This window comes from Vicia villosa, linkage group LG6 (genome assembly GCF_029867415.1).
Source record: "Vicia villosa cultivar HV-30 ecotype Madison, WI linkage group LG6, Vvil1.0, whole genome shotgun sequence".
In the NCBI taxonomy this organism is placed as follows: Eukaryota; Viridiplantae; Streptophyta; class Magnoliopsida; order Fabales; family Fabaceae; genus Vicia; species Vicia villosa.
The window spans coordinates 147,446,548-147,463,263 of NC_081185.1; the positions used below are offsets into that span (position 1 = coordinate 147,446,548).

Sequence of the window (16,716 nt, forward strand, 5' to 3'; positions counted from 1 at the left end):
AAATTGCTGAATCTTTTTCCAACTGTTTTGATTATGGATGCCACATATCAGACCAACAAATATAGACAACCTCTTTTTGAAATAGTTGGCATGACATCGACCGAGTTGACATTTGCGGTTGCATTTTCTTATATGGAGTGTGAGCAGACAGAGAGTTATTGTTGGGTCTTGGATAAGCTGAAACAATTGTTTGTGAAAAAAGATGTGGGTCCACAAGTGATTTTGACGGATAGAGATCTTTCTTTGATGAAAGCAATTGAAGTTGTGTTTCCTACGACGCATAACTTGCTATGTCGTTTTCACATTAACAAAAATGTTGGGATGAAATGAAAGGAATATGTGATGAAAGACATGCAAGAGACGATAAACACATTGTGGAAAGATGTTGTATGGGCTAGTAATGAGGTTGAGTATGGTGTACGGTTGCAATATCTTGAGCAAGCATGCTTTGCTTGTAGTGACTTCCTCGATTACGTGAAAAACACTTGGTTGTTCCCACATAAGCAAAGATTTATAGGCGCATGGATTGATCGCGTGCTTCATTTTGGTAACACCACGACTAATCGGTATGTCATAATTCTTAGTCTTTTTAGTACGTATTAATTTTTAAAGTGTTGTTTTTTTTAAACTTAATTTTTTTTAAACTTAATTTTTTTTAGGGTTGAGTCTGCACATTGGAAGCTAAAGCAGATGATAGGGAACAGTCTTGGTGACATGGTCAAAGTTTGGGAAGCTATGAATTCTAACCTAAAAATACAAATAGGTAACATTCGAGCTTCATGTCAAAAAAGTTTTTATGAGGTTGAGCACGCACACATTAGTCCGTTTTAGGGTAATTTGCGTGGTTCGGTATCGAGATCTTCTTTGAGACAAATTGCTGAAGAGTTATTGAGACTTGATTATGTGTTAAATAGTAGGGAAAATGTGGTTGTACTATGAGAACAAGTTATGGGTTACCTTGTGCTTGTGAGATGGGAAAATTGATTGTTGTTGGAATCCCATTACCAATAGAAAGTGTTCATCTTCAATGGAGGATACTATCTATGGAAGGTGAGTTGCCTTTAGATGAGGAAGCTGGTTCAGAGGTGGATATGAGTAATGCAATTGATGAATTGTGGAGAAGGTTTAAATCACTAGATGTTGTTGGAAAAAGAGCATTGAAAAGTAGGGTTTGTGAAATTGCATATCCCACAACAACTTCATTGTGTCCACCACCTGAGAAAATAAAAACAAAAGGAGGAGTGAAGAGGAAAGAGAAGAAACCAGTTGGGTATGATGTTTATAGGGATCCTTCAAGTTTTGAGTATGCTGATCAGGCGTCTCAATCTTCACAAATACAATCGCAAGCATCACAAACTTCCAGGAAGCAGTCACAGTCTAAGAAGCACTCACAATCAAATAAAACCCAAAATAAAACATAAAATAATCCGTAATATCTCAAAGGGTAACAAATAAAACTAAAATAATCCATAATATACAACAATAATCAATGCTCACGAGCAATGCGTAAAACCTCAAAAAAATCAGCAAACGCTATATCATCCTTCTCTGCCTCCACCTGTCAGAGATAGCGGTGAACCAATTAGGAAGCACGAGCCCAATCCGGATCGGCGGGTCCTCCGTCAAAGACAGGAACTAGAACCTCTCTACGCGCACTAGGTGGGGGCGGCACCAACTGAGGATGCGACACACGGTAATACCACTGTAAATATCCATCAACTGTCTCATAGGGGTATGCCATTGGTGCGGTGTCTCTAACCACATCGGCCACGCTGTGGTCATAGCCAATCCACTCCACAGCAATGTGATCATCGCTCAACATATCAGCAGGAGGTGGAGGAGGAATATACTGACGAAGACCAAACTGACGAAGACACCTGTCAGGTAAGTATGGCACATTTATGTCACCCCAGACAAGAAAACCTCTGTATAGAGATAACTCATCAAAATGAAGGTGACATCTGTGATCCTCGAATGGGCGTCATATGACGTCTGTAGGTGTCAACTGGTCCAAAACCGGTCTCAACTGATCCACCTTCACGGCTCCTTGCCTGAAGGACCATCTCATCGCCCGAGGAAGCCCGAGATTTTCAGATGGACGCCAGTTCTCTCCTTTCCTTCAAAGTGTAGGAAAATACTCATGAATCCAACACTATTATCACATGAAAATATAACATATAAATTACTATACATATATTTAAGAATATAAATAAATATATATGAATTAACACACAATTAATTAAAGGATTAAAAATTAAAATAACATAAATACCTGTAGAAGAGTAGGATATCCACCTAAATAATTGCAACTAAACATAGATGCATCTCCAAGATGTCTATACACTGTGACCAATGCAGCAGATGCCCAACTGTAAGCATGAAGTCTACCTAGGTCTCTAAGCAGCAGCAAATATCGGGCCTCGACAAGAGTGAAAGTCTTGTCGGCAAAAATCGTAGAACCCACCAACATCAAAAGATATGCCCTGGTCGCAAAAATCCAACTACTGGCAGCATGATACTCCACGAATCTATCATATAACCACTGTAGTGAATAATAAGCTCCCCGACAATCACACACATGTTTAGCCATCGCACCCTTTCCACTCCTAAATACTGGATGCCGAGGTCAACAGCCATCTCCTCGGTGACATGCTCCTCGGGATACCAGAACAAACCTCCAATTGGCAAGTGCAGCAGACTGGCAACACCATCCAAAGTAATCGTCATCTCACCAAATGGCATGTGAAATGACGATGTCTCAATATGCCACCGCTCCACAAATGCTGATACAAGGTTAACATCTATCTTGGTCAGGCTAGTTCTCTGAAGACTAGTAAGACCTGACCTAGACACGAAAGCCTCCATCTCTGGTGGGAGGATCTGAGGCACTCGATCCTGAAGCTTAGTCCCATAACCTGCGACTTTGAGCTCCTTTTTAGGACCTCTTTCCTGAAAATACAAAAAATACACATTATAAAATATAAAAATAAATTAATTTTAAAATTTATTAAAAATAGAATAAAATAGATAAATTTATTTTACATACCTCCAGGAAACCCAGTTGGTTGTGGTGGCTCCTGCGGTGGTTCCTGTGGTGGAGGAACTGGTACGGAGGGATCAGCTTCATCTGCTATGCAGCGGCGTTTGCTTGTAGGCCTCTCGTCTGGTCCGAGTGTGCGCATGTTTCTGATCTAAACAAAAAAAAAATTAAAAAAACAAAAAAAATCAAAATTGGAATACTTCAAAAATGTTTTTCGGTGTGTTATTATTGTGAACCGGAACAGATCACAAAAGCGTTCCGGTGTGGATATTGCTGAACCGGAACAAATCACAAAAGCGTTCCGGTATGAGGCAAGCGAACCGAAAGACTTTTCTAAAGGGTTCCGGTGTGTCTTGTGTGTGAACCGGAACACTTTTATAATGTGTTCCGGTGTGTTTTCTATAAATCGGAACTCTTACCTCAACTGTTTCGGTGTGTACGAAATGCGAACGAGATGCCTTCCACGAAGTGTTCCAGTTTGTGCTTTGGAAAGTTTTCAGAGAATTTTCGTTTGCAAATGGTGAAAAGGTGAAAATGTAAAAAAAAATTACGTATTTATATGAGGGCAATTTCGTCCAAAATTTTTTACTGTAGGGGTACAAAGTAAAATTTTCCCATTTATATGCCTCATCAAATATACATTTTTTTATTCACATACCTTTGTACTATTGCTGCACCCTTGACCTGATACAATGAGTAAAAAACAACCATTTAAATGAGAGAGACGCCACATATTAATTATAAACCATAAAATAAGTAAAAGAGTCCTCTCATTTATAAAGTGATCATTTTTCAAGCAATATGGAATTTTCAACTCACAATTGTATCTCAGTAATAATTACATATAGTTACTCATGAGAGAAAACAAACATTTGAGATATTGTTCGATATTTTTAAGTGATTGTCCTTAACAAGTCAAAGATAACCAGAGGGTATAAAATTTTCACCAATATTGCTCCTTGATTCACTTTTCTTCAACAACATATTTTCTTAGTTTTGTAATTATCAACCGCTTTCAATTCCATAATCCTAAAAATTGATCAACATTTCTCAAAAGCATAACTAGGACACCAATTTCAATATTAATTTATGATTTGGAATTCTTTAAGAATCGATTTTAGTTAAAATTCAAGCGTGCGCATGTCATCCAGTAAGTCAACTTCTGAGTTGGTATATGTACATCCCGGGATTTTTATGTGGCCGGACTACGAGTTCCGCGCACATCACGAGCTCAATTCGTCGGGTCCCTCAAAAGTCATTTGAAAAGGAATACGTTAAAATATTCTAAGGTTGGATAAAACTCATTTATCTGTTACGACCAACATTAGTGAATGGGACGGTTACACACGAATTGGCCATGAATGGCTATTAACAGTCTATTAATCGTGACTATTCAGTATCTAGTGAAGGGGACACGTTTGCAATATAAAATTAGACCATCAGCAAATGTAAAAAAAGAGGGAGAGCATGAATAACAGAAAAAAGGAGAGGAAACGAAGAAAACCTTGACCAGCCCAACAATGGCAGATACTTCTTACCTTCTCTAAAAACACCTAAAACACCAAAACTCCTTCATTTTTGTACCCCTCTAGCAGGGGCGGATTCAGACATTACATATTGGTGTGACTAAACATGAAAGAAAGTGTATACACTAAATTATATTGTAAGAAATAATATTGTTGAATAAAATACATTTACAATAAAAATCGTCTACTATCTAGTTTTTGAAAATGAGCTAAATAGTTGTTCCAAGAACATCTGTTTCTAGAAAAGTTACAGACGATCATATAACTATTAATCACTTATTTTGTTACATATCTGAGTCTTCACAAACTTCATAGCTGAAAAAACACGTTCCACGCCTACAGTTGCTACCAACAAGACTAAAGTCAACTTTAGAAGCTTATAAACTATATCAAATATGTTGATCTTATTTATTTCCACGAGTTTTATACAAAGATCTCTAAAAGTCCTTTTAACTTTATAAATTCTAGGTCACATTGAATATTTCTAACATAATTCTAAAGCCGATGTCGCACCACCACTTCTAGCACATCTATCAATTCATTTGGATACAATTCAACCATCCTCAATAGTTTTTCACATTAAAAGCTGCAAATCTAAAATAGTAAAAAAACAATCATGCTTCTAATGATGGAAATTAGAAACACTAGAAGTTGTAGAATGTTGTCTATGTTTCTTCCCATGCACATACGGTGCATCTATATCACTTGGATGTTGAGTTTTTGATGCTATTATATTAGACGAAGAAGTAGCTCTGTCTCTAGAAAGCACAGGAAAACATTTCTTCATCCTAGAACAATAAAACGATTTAAAATAGTTATTCATACTATAAAGAGAACAATAAAATCAATTGATTATAAAGAAAACAATTTATGAGCAATTAAAAAATTAATTTTTTTAATAAATCGAGATTTTAGGGTTCAACTTAAAAAGAAGAAAAGAATAAGGAAAAATTAAAATATTCACTTTATCTTTGATTTTTGGTCACTCATAAAAATTTTCAGTCAAGCCAAATAAAAAAATTTGAAGAAAAATAAAGAATTATTAGATGAACAAATATGAGAGAAAGAGACAAGCATGAGAGATGATGGAATTTGAGATAAAGAAAAAAAGAAAATTCTGAATTATGATTGAGAAAAATGACATAGATTGGACTTGATAATATTATTTTTTATTTATTAGGATCCAAAGAAACCAAGATGTCACATGAACTAAACAAATCAGAAGTTAAAGAAGACGGATCGATTGATCTCACCGGGACAACAATCAGATGCAAATTTCGACATCACATTTTGAGTAATATGAATTGTTTGTGATTTAATCATTTATATGTCATTCATCAGGTACAGAGACCGAACAACGATTTACTATCAAACATAAGTAAGGGTCGAGAATGACGACGACCTCAGACCTCCACTGGAGGTATTAGGCTAAGTTAACATACCTCTGGCATGGTCATGCCACAATGCCCCTGACCATGAAATCGACTAAGTTAACATACCTCTTACCTGATCATAGCACAATGCCCGTGACCACTGAATCGACTAAGTTAACATATCTTTGGTCCAGTCATGCCACAATACTCCTAACCATCAAAACGACTAAGTTAACATACCTCTGGTCTGGTCATGCCTCCTCTGACCACCAAATTGGCTAAGTTAACATACCTTTGTGTCACGACGTAAAAGTTGGAGATTAGGCTATTGATTAACTTAACTCACAAAGCAAGAGTCGCCATCTAACTTTTATTTGATTCCAAAAGAGGAAGGGACAAATATCGATAAACCCAACAAAAAAAAAGATCAATTGGTACGGGGGTTGGTTATGCAAAGGGAGGATATCAGCACCCCTCACATTCATGGTACTTCATGTGAACCTTTTGAAAATTTGTGTTTTTAGGCTAAAGGGTTTGTTTGCAATAGAATGGGGAGATGGGAAAAGAAGTTGTTTTTATTTTTGTGTGCTCAGCAAGACGTCACATCTTGTGCTTATATATCATTTCTGTGCAATAAAGAAATCAGAGCATTTGTAGTTCTGCTTGAGAAGAAAATAAGGAAGTTTATTTTGTTTTGTTTTTATTGAGAAAGACATTTTGTCGCATTCGAGTGGAAAACACCACTTGCCATCCAGTGGCGAAGCCAGAAAAATAATAAAGCCTGGGCAAAAATTTAAAGACCGCAAAATATTTGACTGTTGAAAAATCAAATTTGAAGCTCCACAAAATGATGGATCGATTTTCCTAATTTATCATTTTTCAAAAAGATTCATTTTCATACATTATCAAATCTACTGGAATATACTACAACGCCTGCACAGAGAATGTGATTATGTTTGGGTATCTTTAAGAGCAAGGTTAACTATGAGTCTATGACGGTTAGAGTTGAAAGCACATCAGCATACTTTTTAAAACACAATAGTGTCTTCAATCCACCTAGGAAGGTGGTATTTTGATATTGTAAGAAAATAAGAAAATTATCAACCACCAACAGTGCAGAAACAAACAAGCACCAAAACACACCATCGTTCCATTATTTGACCTGAAGGATGAAACTATGCAAGTAGTGTATGTCATTATCAAACGATAGCTACCATAACATATTTGCATGAAATGGCAACCTAAATTAAGAAAGAAAGTGATCATAGTCCATGAAATGCACTTAGTCTTGTAGCATAGCAGCAAATATCATGAGTGCACAATACTAACAAGAGGGAAAAACAATAGTAAAAGCTAGATGTGAAGTTATGTTCTTCTTAGGTCATGTGAAGAGTACAAGACTTACTAAAAATTTGAAAAATAAATCTATAAAAAAAACACACTCAACACTTGAAAAGTTCTATTTGTGTTATACAAGGACAACCACATTTGTATCTTGAAAAGTTCCACTTTTTATGTAGTAAGGAACTAACCCCATCTGAAGTGAAGATTTGGTATGGAATCAGTACTTTCAATTTTTATAATCACGTGTATATCAATATTATCTTCTGCAAAAAAGTAAACAATTAATTTGTTCTTAAACGGATACATACAACAGTACAGAAGAACCATGCAGACCAGAACCACACACCAAGATAAACAAGCACAAAAAGGAAATTAGACAGCAACTCATGAACATAATTCTTTGATGCTTCTTGAATATATAAATCACTAAACAATGTTGCGTAAACACGATAACCGCAACTCGGACCTGCAACCAAGAGATTTCAAGACAGAAAAATAAAAGAACATGGTTCAAGCATTTTACCGAACACTTGGTGAGCATAGCACGAAACGAAAAAATTCGGCAACAATTCTTCACCGATTCATAAGCCACAACCTGCAACAATGAATAACATCACAACAATGATTCCGCATCCAAAATCGAGCTTAAAAGTGAAGGAAAAAGGAGAAGAAGAGAATTCGTGACGATTCGCCAACTAAACACAATCACGGTTCTTAAGTGAAAAAGAGAGAAGATTGACTTTGATATTTCGATTTCTTGAGTAAGAGAGAGCAATGCGATGAGATTTTGAAGTGCAGGCGAGATAAGGAAGAGCCCGGGCAACTGCCCTAGGTTGCCGGGCGCTGCCGTCGCCCCTGTTGCCATCCACACCACAAGTATGAGGGAGGGGGTATTTGCACCATCTTAATATGGAGAGCTTTTAAGAATGAAATTATAGAAAATGGATAATTTTATAAACAATATATATCCAATGGCTATTTAAGGGAGACAATAATGGAAGAAGTTATAAAAATAATTAATATTTAAAATATATTAATATTAAAGAAAGTTTTAAAATTAATTTATAATTATGTAATAATTAAATTTTTGAAAATAACAGCTTTATAAACCATCAATTCAATGATCATTTAAGATAAAACAAATGAAAAAAGTTTTAAAAAATAATTTACAATTAAAATATATTAATGGTAAATGAATTATTAAAATTAATTTATAGTTATATTAGTATTATTAAATTTTATAATTTTATATAATAAATAAGAATTAAATTTTTTTATATAATAAATAAAAATTAAAGATTCCTAAAAAAAATAGAAAACATCCTCATATTGCAAGTTACAAGTTTAATATACTAAAAAATAATAAATAAATATTAATATAATATAAATGAAGAATTTTTTAAGAAATAAAATTAAAAAATATTTTTATTTTATATTATTAAAATATTAAAATGAAATACTTATAAACTTTAAGCTATCATACCTTTAGTACTATTTTAAAATTATTATATTATTTATATTTCGCTACTTCAATTCTTTAACATATACTTTTTACTATCTTGTTAAATAATTGTTATATTTATTTCTCATATATTTTTAATCATTATTAATATAGTCTCAATATATATATATATATATATATATATATATATATATATATATATATATATATATTCTATTGCATAATAGATAAATAATTATAATTTTTAAAAATAATTTTATTTTTAATAGTGATAGTTGGATATTATATTAGCTATATTATTATTTTCTATTAGTATTATTACTATTATTATTAGCTGATTAATATATTATTATTTATATTATTTATTATTTATATTATTATTAAAAGTAATAGTGGTGGTTGATTATTATATTTTTTTAATATAATCTCAATTTAATAAATAAAATAATTAGAATTGAGTTTAAATTTATTATCAAAATAACACGTGGTTAGAATTGCTATTAATGCAAACTTAAATTCATATAGTTTTTAAATAATACTACAAGTTTTAACTTAAATGTATAGGAAACTAATAAGGTATAACTAGAACAAATTAATGTTCTAAATATAGTAGATTTATTATTGTTTTATTAGTTACTTTTTTGTTTTTTTTTTTTGTCCTTTAATGTGCTTTTTTTTATTTTGTTTGTTCAAATGCGCTATCAAAAGGGGTTGATCCATCGAGTTAGTTCTAAAGTCTAATAATTTAGCGCGGGTTGAGTCGTAAAATACCTTAAAAAAATATGATCATACTTTTTTAGTCCAGTCCATCGGACCACTGGCGGTTCTATGGCCCAGCCAGCCCGGGCATGCGTCCGGGCTCAACCCCAATGTTCTTTGTACTCTTCCCAATTTAATGACCAATTTTTAGATAAAATTAGGGGCAAAATTAATAAAAATAGAGTGTGAAAATTAAAACAAATGAATAACCAATGGTCCAGACCCAACCCAATTAATTATTTATGAATCAAAACAGAAATTTTTAAGAAAAAAAACTCCTTTAAAACTAAACAATGATTACAAAAGAGTTCTTGCTAACGAGTGTCCTCAGGGCACTCGTTAAGATACTCAATAAAGTTTTTTTTTTATATAAACGTCAATATTTTAATTTCTAATACATTTTTAATGGATTAAAAATACACACATTTTTTTAAAAAAACTTACCATTTTAATTACTTAAAGAGTGCTCTTGGAGTACTCCTTAACATTTTCCTAATATATAGCACTTGTCTTATATATTTATTAGAATTAATTTATTTTAGTTTATTAGAATTAATTTAGAATTAATTTATTTAGTCTTTTGTGTAATTTACTTAATTTATTCTAGTGTTAAAAAATATTTTAAAAAACACAAAAAATGTTTTCTTTTATTATTATTAGATTATTTATTTTATTAAAAAAATAGAAAACATGTAATTTTATTTGATTAGGTTTTTATTATTCAATAAATTTTTTATTTAATGTTTTTTTCTACTGTTTGTTTCTTTTTTTTAATTACTTAATTTCTAATAGTTTTGTATCCCCTGTATAAATTAATTGATAGAAAAGTCTACTAAGGATATGAGGTTTGTAAGCTCCTCCTAAGTTAAACAGTCCATTAAGATAAGGTTTGTAAGCTCTCCTCAAATTTTTTCTAAGTTAAGTTTATTATTAAATTTAAGACAATTAAATTCATTCATAAATTAAATAACTCACACATGCATTCCAACTGCATCAGTCACTCCTTAAGTAATCTTTTAGTCTACAAATTTATTGAGTTGACTTGATATTACCGGTGTCGACAACATCCATTGAAAGAGTTTTTTCAGCAATGAGGATTGTCAAGTCTAATTTGCTCAACAAGATCAATAATTTATGGTTCAATGATTTGATGATATGTTACACCGAGCGGGAGATATTCAAGTCAATTAAAGATGTTGATATTATTCGAACATTCACCGCAAAGAGGTCTTAGAGAGAGCACTTACCTCCTAATTTTATTTAGCACAATATTCGTATGTTAGGTTTCATCTCTCTTATGTAGCACACTATATGACTATTTATATATTATGTCACATGTAATTTGTAGTTAAATTTTTTGCCTAGGCTATCTAAAATTCATGGCTCGGCCACTGCATCGGACGTATGTTTTTTATGGACCGGGTCAAATGGATTTCGGACTGACCTATTAAAATTTTTTTTTAATAAATTTTAAGAAAAAATGATTGAGATAAGATATGATTGCATAAATGTGTTTTTAAGTGATAGAGAAAAGTTAAAGAGGATGAAAATATATTTTCAAAATGATGTGATCAAAGAAATGGTTGTGAGATGAAGAGAATAAGTATCGGTGATAATATTAATCACTGCATCGGACTTATTCTCTTCATCTCACAACCATTTCTTTGATCACATCATTTTGAAAATATAATTTCATCCTCTTTAACTTTTCTCTATCACTTAAAAACACATTTATGCAATCATATCTTATCTCAATCTTTTTTTTTCTTAAAATTTATTAAAAACATAAAGTAACTTAATATTATCACCGATACTTATTCTCTTCATCTCACAACCATTTATATATATATATTGATTTGATGAATATTTTAAATATCATTTAATTAAGTTTATGATGATTTTTTACAAATATTATGTAACATTCATTTAATATATCTCTTCTATAAAATTAAAATTATAATATTAAAATACGGATCTGACTAACTCTTTTAGTTGCACAGACTTTTGAAAAACGGGTTGAAACTCATTTTTTATAGCCCACTAAACAATCGGAGCGGACCAAACCAACTCATTTAAATATTTTGGCCCAGATTAAGGCGGAGTGGACAGAATTGGCCTATTTGACAGGTCTAACTCTTACCAACTTTTTTACAACCAACGTTTGTACTACAAGATTGAGAAGAGGCGCATCATAATTCATAATTGCAGCTCCATCGAACACAGTTCCCTTTTTGGTTGGTATCAAAACGTTAAAACATAAAAGTACTACTCTTTGGAGTATTGCTACTTATAGAAAATAACGAGAAGCATGTGACTTGTTAGATGAAGTAATATCAATCCCGATTTCTTATACTTTTTCAATTGTTTTAAAGTTGTATCACTTTTTCAAAGAACTTATATTCTTCTTTAATTATCGTTTTCAAATTTTAAAATAATATTAATTATTATTATTTAATTGATAAGAAATTAATCCTTTGTGTCGAAACTAAGTATATGTCAAAATTGTTGTGGGTGTCGAGTTGTTTAGCAGTCGAAGAGTAGAAGGAGATAGCCTCGACATAGGATTTTGACTTAGGTCTGAATAGGTAGTTTTGAGCTTTTGTAGTTTTGAGTTTTGGATTAAGGAACAAGTTAACCTAAAACTATAAATAGAGGGAGTAACCTCATTTTAAATGTACTTGTATTTAAAGAATTTTGCAGTTGTAAAGTGAAAAAGGATTTTCATAGTTTGTGAGCAGTGAGAAACTCTGTAGAAAATCGACATCTTCTCCCCTTATTTTGTCAAACCCTTATTTTCTTTCTTCCTCAATTTTCTCTTTCTCCACTGTCATTATGTAGAGATAACAATCTTGTTCATCAAGATTGATAGAAATTCTCCATAGCTTTTGGTGGATTTCCAACATATGGTATCTAGAGCACTGACTGAGCAATTCTTTGAAGACAATCACGATGACGGTGAATCATCCAAACGGAAAATTTTCCGCGAGTCTTCTCATTCTGAAAGTTGACAATTATGAGAATTTGTGCAAGGAGATGAAGGTTGTTTTCTGTTATCAAGATCTTTGGGATTTTGTGAAAGAAGAGGTAGCAACGCTTGCGAAAAACGTTACGACTAAAGAAAAGGTTGCACACAAAGAATTGTAGAAGAAGAATTATCGAGTTTTCTTTATAATTCATTAATGTGTGAGTCCTAATAATTTCGGAAAAGTAAGTGATGCAGAATTTGTAAAAGAAGCGTGGGAAATTCTGGAAAAGTCGTTTGGAGGCACATAAAAGGTGAAATAGGTGTATTACAGACTCATAAAACATATGAATTGCTTCATAAGGAAAAAAGTGAAAGCATAATTGATTACTTTTCTAGGGTTACGAAATTGGTGAATCAAATCAAGGTATATGAAGAAGTCTTAACATCAAGATCAATTGTTGCAAAGATCTTTAGGTCTTTGGCTCCAAAGTTCGACCATGTGGTCGTTGCTATAGAAATTCGAAATATTTGTCGATATTGACAAAGGAAGAGCTTCAAGGGACGCATGAATCTCATAAAAAAAGAATGGATGAAAATGCTGCAGGCAAGTCGAAGAGCGGTGTGGCTTTGCAGGATCAATCAGGAAAAGAAAAAAAGGCAAAGGAAGTTGAAATGACAACAAAGGTAAAGGAGGCTACAATAATTAGACTAGTCGAAATCAGTAAGAAGGAAGATGGTCGAATAAGAGAAAGCCCTCATACCGAAACAACCAAAGAGGTGGTGTTACAAACAAAGGAAGAAATGGTGGTTGAAAACCTGACAAAAGTCACATTCAGTGTTTCAATTGTCAGAAGTATGGTCATTATTCTAGTGATTGTCTCGAAAAATAGAAGAATCAAGAAAATGATACAAAGTTTGCAAAATATAAAGAAGAATATATGATATTGTTGGTCACAACAAGAGATGATGAGAGATTCAAGGACCAATGGTACTTGGATTCGGGATGCTCATCACACATGTCTGGAAGGAAATAATAGTTTGTCAACATAAAGCCCTCTATAAAGAACAAGGTGAAATTTGAAAATGACAATACTTTAGAAGCTGAAAGTATTGGTCATGTCTTGATTATGAGGAATGATGGTAAAATGTCAGTAATTTCAAATGTGTTGTACATAACAAGCATGAAATGCAATTTGCTCAACATAGGGAACTTGGTTGAAAAGAACTACAAGGTGTCGATCGAAGACAAGATGATGAGAGTTGTCGACTCAAGTGGAAGATTAATCTTGAAGGCCCCCATGTCTCAAAATAGAACCTTCAAGATTGAACTTAATGTTATAGAGCACAAGTGCCTTCCAACTGCAACTAGCAGAGATGAATGAATATGACACTATCTACTAGGCCATACTTCAATGACATCAATAGTTGAAAAGAATAAATATGGTTTCAGTGTTGAAAAGAGGAAACATCAGGATGGGTCATTATGTTCTAGACCTATCATGTTCACTTTGATTATTTTGAATTTGAATTACATTTCAATGAATTACCTTTGAAAGGATTTTGATGTTGATGTTTTGAGCTATGACTCATGAACCATGAAGCTTAAATTGATGTTTTATGAGAACTATTTTAAAGATGTTTAAAGTTGTGGATTCCGCTGCGAGATAATATGCTTTGATTTATGATGAAGAATGAGATGTAGTTTTGAAATGAATTGTTGATGCAATCTGTGTTACGGAGCAGAACTATTGTTTGTGATGTTTTCATGACGATATGACACCCTTGTTGGTGATTTTATTTGATGTTAATTTGTATTATATTGCGAATATTCCATGTGGGTTAGAATGGTGTTACATGTTGAGTTGTTTAGCAGTCGAAGTGTCGAAGGAGATAGCCTCGACATAGGATTTCGACTTAGGCTTGAATATTTAGTTTTGGACTTTGGCTTATGGAGCAAGCTAACATAAAACTATAAATAGAGGGAGTAACTCTATTTTAAATGTACTTGTGGGCAGAGAGAAACTCTGCAGAAAATCGCCATCTTCTCCTCTTGTTTTCTCAAAACCCTAATTTTCTTTCTTCTTCAAATTTCGCTTTTCTCCATTGTCATTATGTACAGATAACAATCTTGTTCATCAAGATTGATTGAAATTCTCCATAAACTTTAATAGAATATTAAATTATTATTATTATTTATTCTTAATATAGTCTCACTTTAATAAATAAAATAATTATGGTTGATTTTAAATTTATTATTAAGTATTTTATGGTTGATTTTAAATTTATTATTAAGATGATATGTGGCTAAAATTGTCATATGATATGCACCTTAAATTTATATATTTTTTAAATAACATACAAGTTTTAACTTAACTGTTTAGAAAACTAATTACAATAAATTAATGTACTGATAACATATACTTACAACAAATCAATGGTACACTGAATATGGTCAGATTTATTATTATTTTATTAGTTATTTTTATGTTTTTTTCTCTTTATTTTGTTTTTTCAAACGCAAATTCAATGATACCCTTGGCAACTTTTTTGCAAATCCACGTTTGTTTAACAATGTATTACTCCTTTGATTTCAATCATTCTAATAAATAAAATTTATTTTAAAATAAATGTTATTCTTACTTATTAATGTAATAATGATAACTATTTTTTAAATTGTGTTCTTTAATAATTTCACTTTACACTAGTTCTAATATATTTATAAGTTGGATAATGCTAATGTATATTCTAAAGGTACATGTTAAGAACTAAATGTAAAATTGTTTTTTTGAAAATTGTGTACTATTTATATTAAATATTTAGAATTGATTAATTAATTTATTTTTTCAATAAAAACTTTTTATTTGTAAGTTTCTTAACTTATTTAGGTACATAATTTAATTTACTAAAAGTACCATTTATTATAACAATATGTTTAAATTTCTTATTATTAATATATGTGTAAAACTTTTAAACGACACTACTAGTATTTTAAAACGTTTGAAGTAGAAGACTGAGAGGAAGCATAGCATAATTCATACTACTGCATCTCCACCAAACACAGTTCCATTTTTGGTTGGTATCAAAATGCTACTCTTTGGACTATTTCTACTTATAGAATGTAATAATGAGAGGCATGTGACTAGTTAGATAAAAAGTAATATCAATTCCAATTTTTTATACTTTTTCTAGGGATGTTCGCGGTGCGGTTTGGGCGGTTTTGACGTAAAAAATCATCCGAACCGCAAGAGAAAAAAGTGTGCGGTTCGGTTTGGTTCAGTTGAATTTTAAAAATAAAACCGAACCAAACCAAACCAAACCAATGCGGTTTGGATTGGTTCGGTTGGTTCGGTTTTTTTTACTAAAATTTATTGAGCCATACATACACATATTGATGACAACATAACTTTGTATTTAGTCATTTATGTGTTATCAAATAACAACAAAATTTATCATATTTGGAAAATAACTTTCCATTTAATATACAAAAATAATATTAGATAAAAATGGAATAAAAAACATTAAATAGTAGCATACAATAATATCAAAAACATTATAATGAAATAGAAAAAAAAGGAGATGAAATATTATAGAAGACGAAAAAGAAAGAGCGGAAGAGATGCCATTAGATAAGAAAATGAACATTAAAAACATAATTGAAAGAGAGAACAGTAGAATAAAAATAATAAGATGAAAAAGAACGAACTTAAGAGGTGAAAGACTAGAAAAGAATATGTGATCGATATGTATTTAGAAAAGAAGATGAAAAAAAGGTGCAATACCGCTAGGAGAGATTTAAGAAGACTGACTTGAAACCTTAAGTGAGGAAGAGAAAATTATTAGTAATCGTAAGACTAAGGCATAATAGGTTTGAGTTTGGGTTGGATATAAGTTAATTGAAGTTTGGAGGGTTGTAACATGATGCGGTTTGGTTCGGTTTGATTCGGTTTGTAAAATACAAACCGCAAACCGAACCGAACCGCGCGGTTTGTTAAAAAATGGCCCAAACACATCCGAACCATATGCGGTTTTTTGCGGTTTCGATTTGGTTTGGTTCGATTTTGCAGTTTTCTATTGGGTCGGTTTCGTTTTGAACACCCCTACTTTTTCAGTTCTTTTTAAGTTGTACTCCTTCTGTCCTTCAACTATCCTACAACGAGTAAAACATTTAGAATAAAAAATTGTTTTTTAAATAAAAACTATTTCAATTTTTAATACATTTTATTCATTTCTCTTTTAATTAATAATTT

General features: G+C 31.9%; 1 protein-coding gene across 1 annotated transcript; it reads left to right on the forward strand.

Annotated features, from left to right (window-relative positions):
- The first annotated feature begins 33 nt into the window (after window positions 1-33).
- LOC131614949 (uncharacterized) lies at window positions 34-1,421 on the forward strand. Its single transcript, XM_058886478.1, has 4 exons — window positions 34-216; window positions 334-566; window positions 660-801; window positions 918-1,421. The coding sequence occupies exons 1-4, from the start codon at window positions 34-36 to the stop codon at window positions 1,419-1,421; spliced, it is 1,062 nt and encodes a 353-aa protein (XP_058742461.1).
- The last annotated feature ends 15,295 nt before the right edge of the window (window positions 1,422-16,716 follow it).

Coding starts and splice junctions, on each gene's coding strand:
- LOC131614949 (XM_058886478.1), top strand. CDS start 34: ATGGATGCCACATATCAGACCAACAAATATAGACAACCTCTTTTTGAA. Junction 567..659: donor GGTAACACCACGACTAATCG/GTATGTCATAAT, acceptor AATTTTTTTTAG/GGTTGAGTCTGCACATTGGA. Junction 802..917: donor GTCAAAAAAGTTTTTATGAG/GTTGAGCACGCA, acceptor GTTAAATAGTAG/GGAAAATGTGGTTGTACTAT.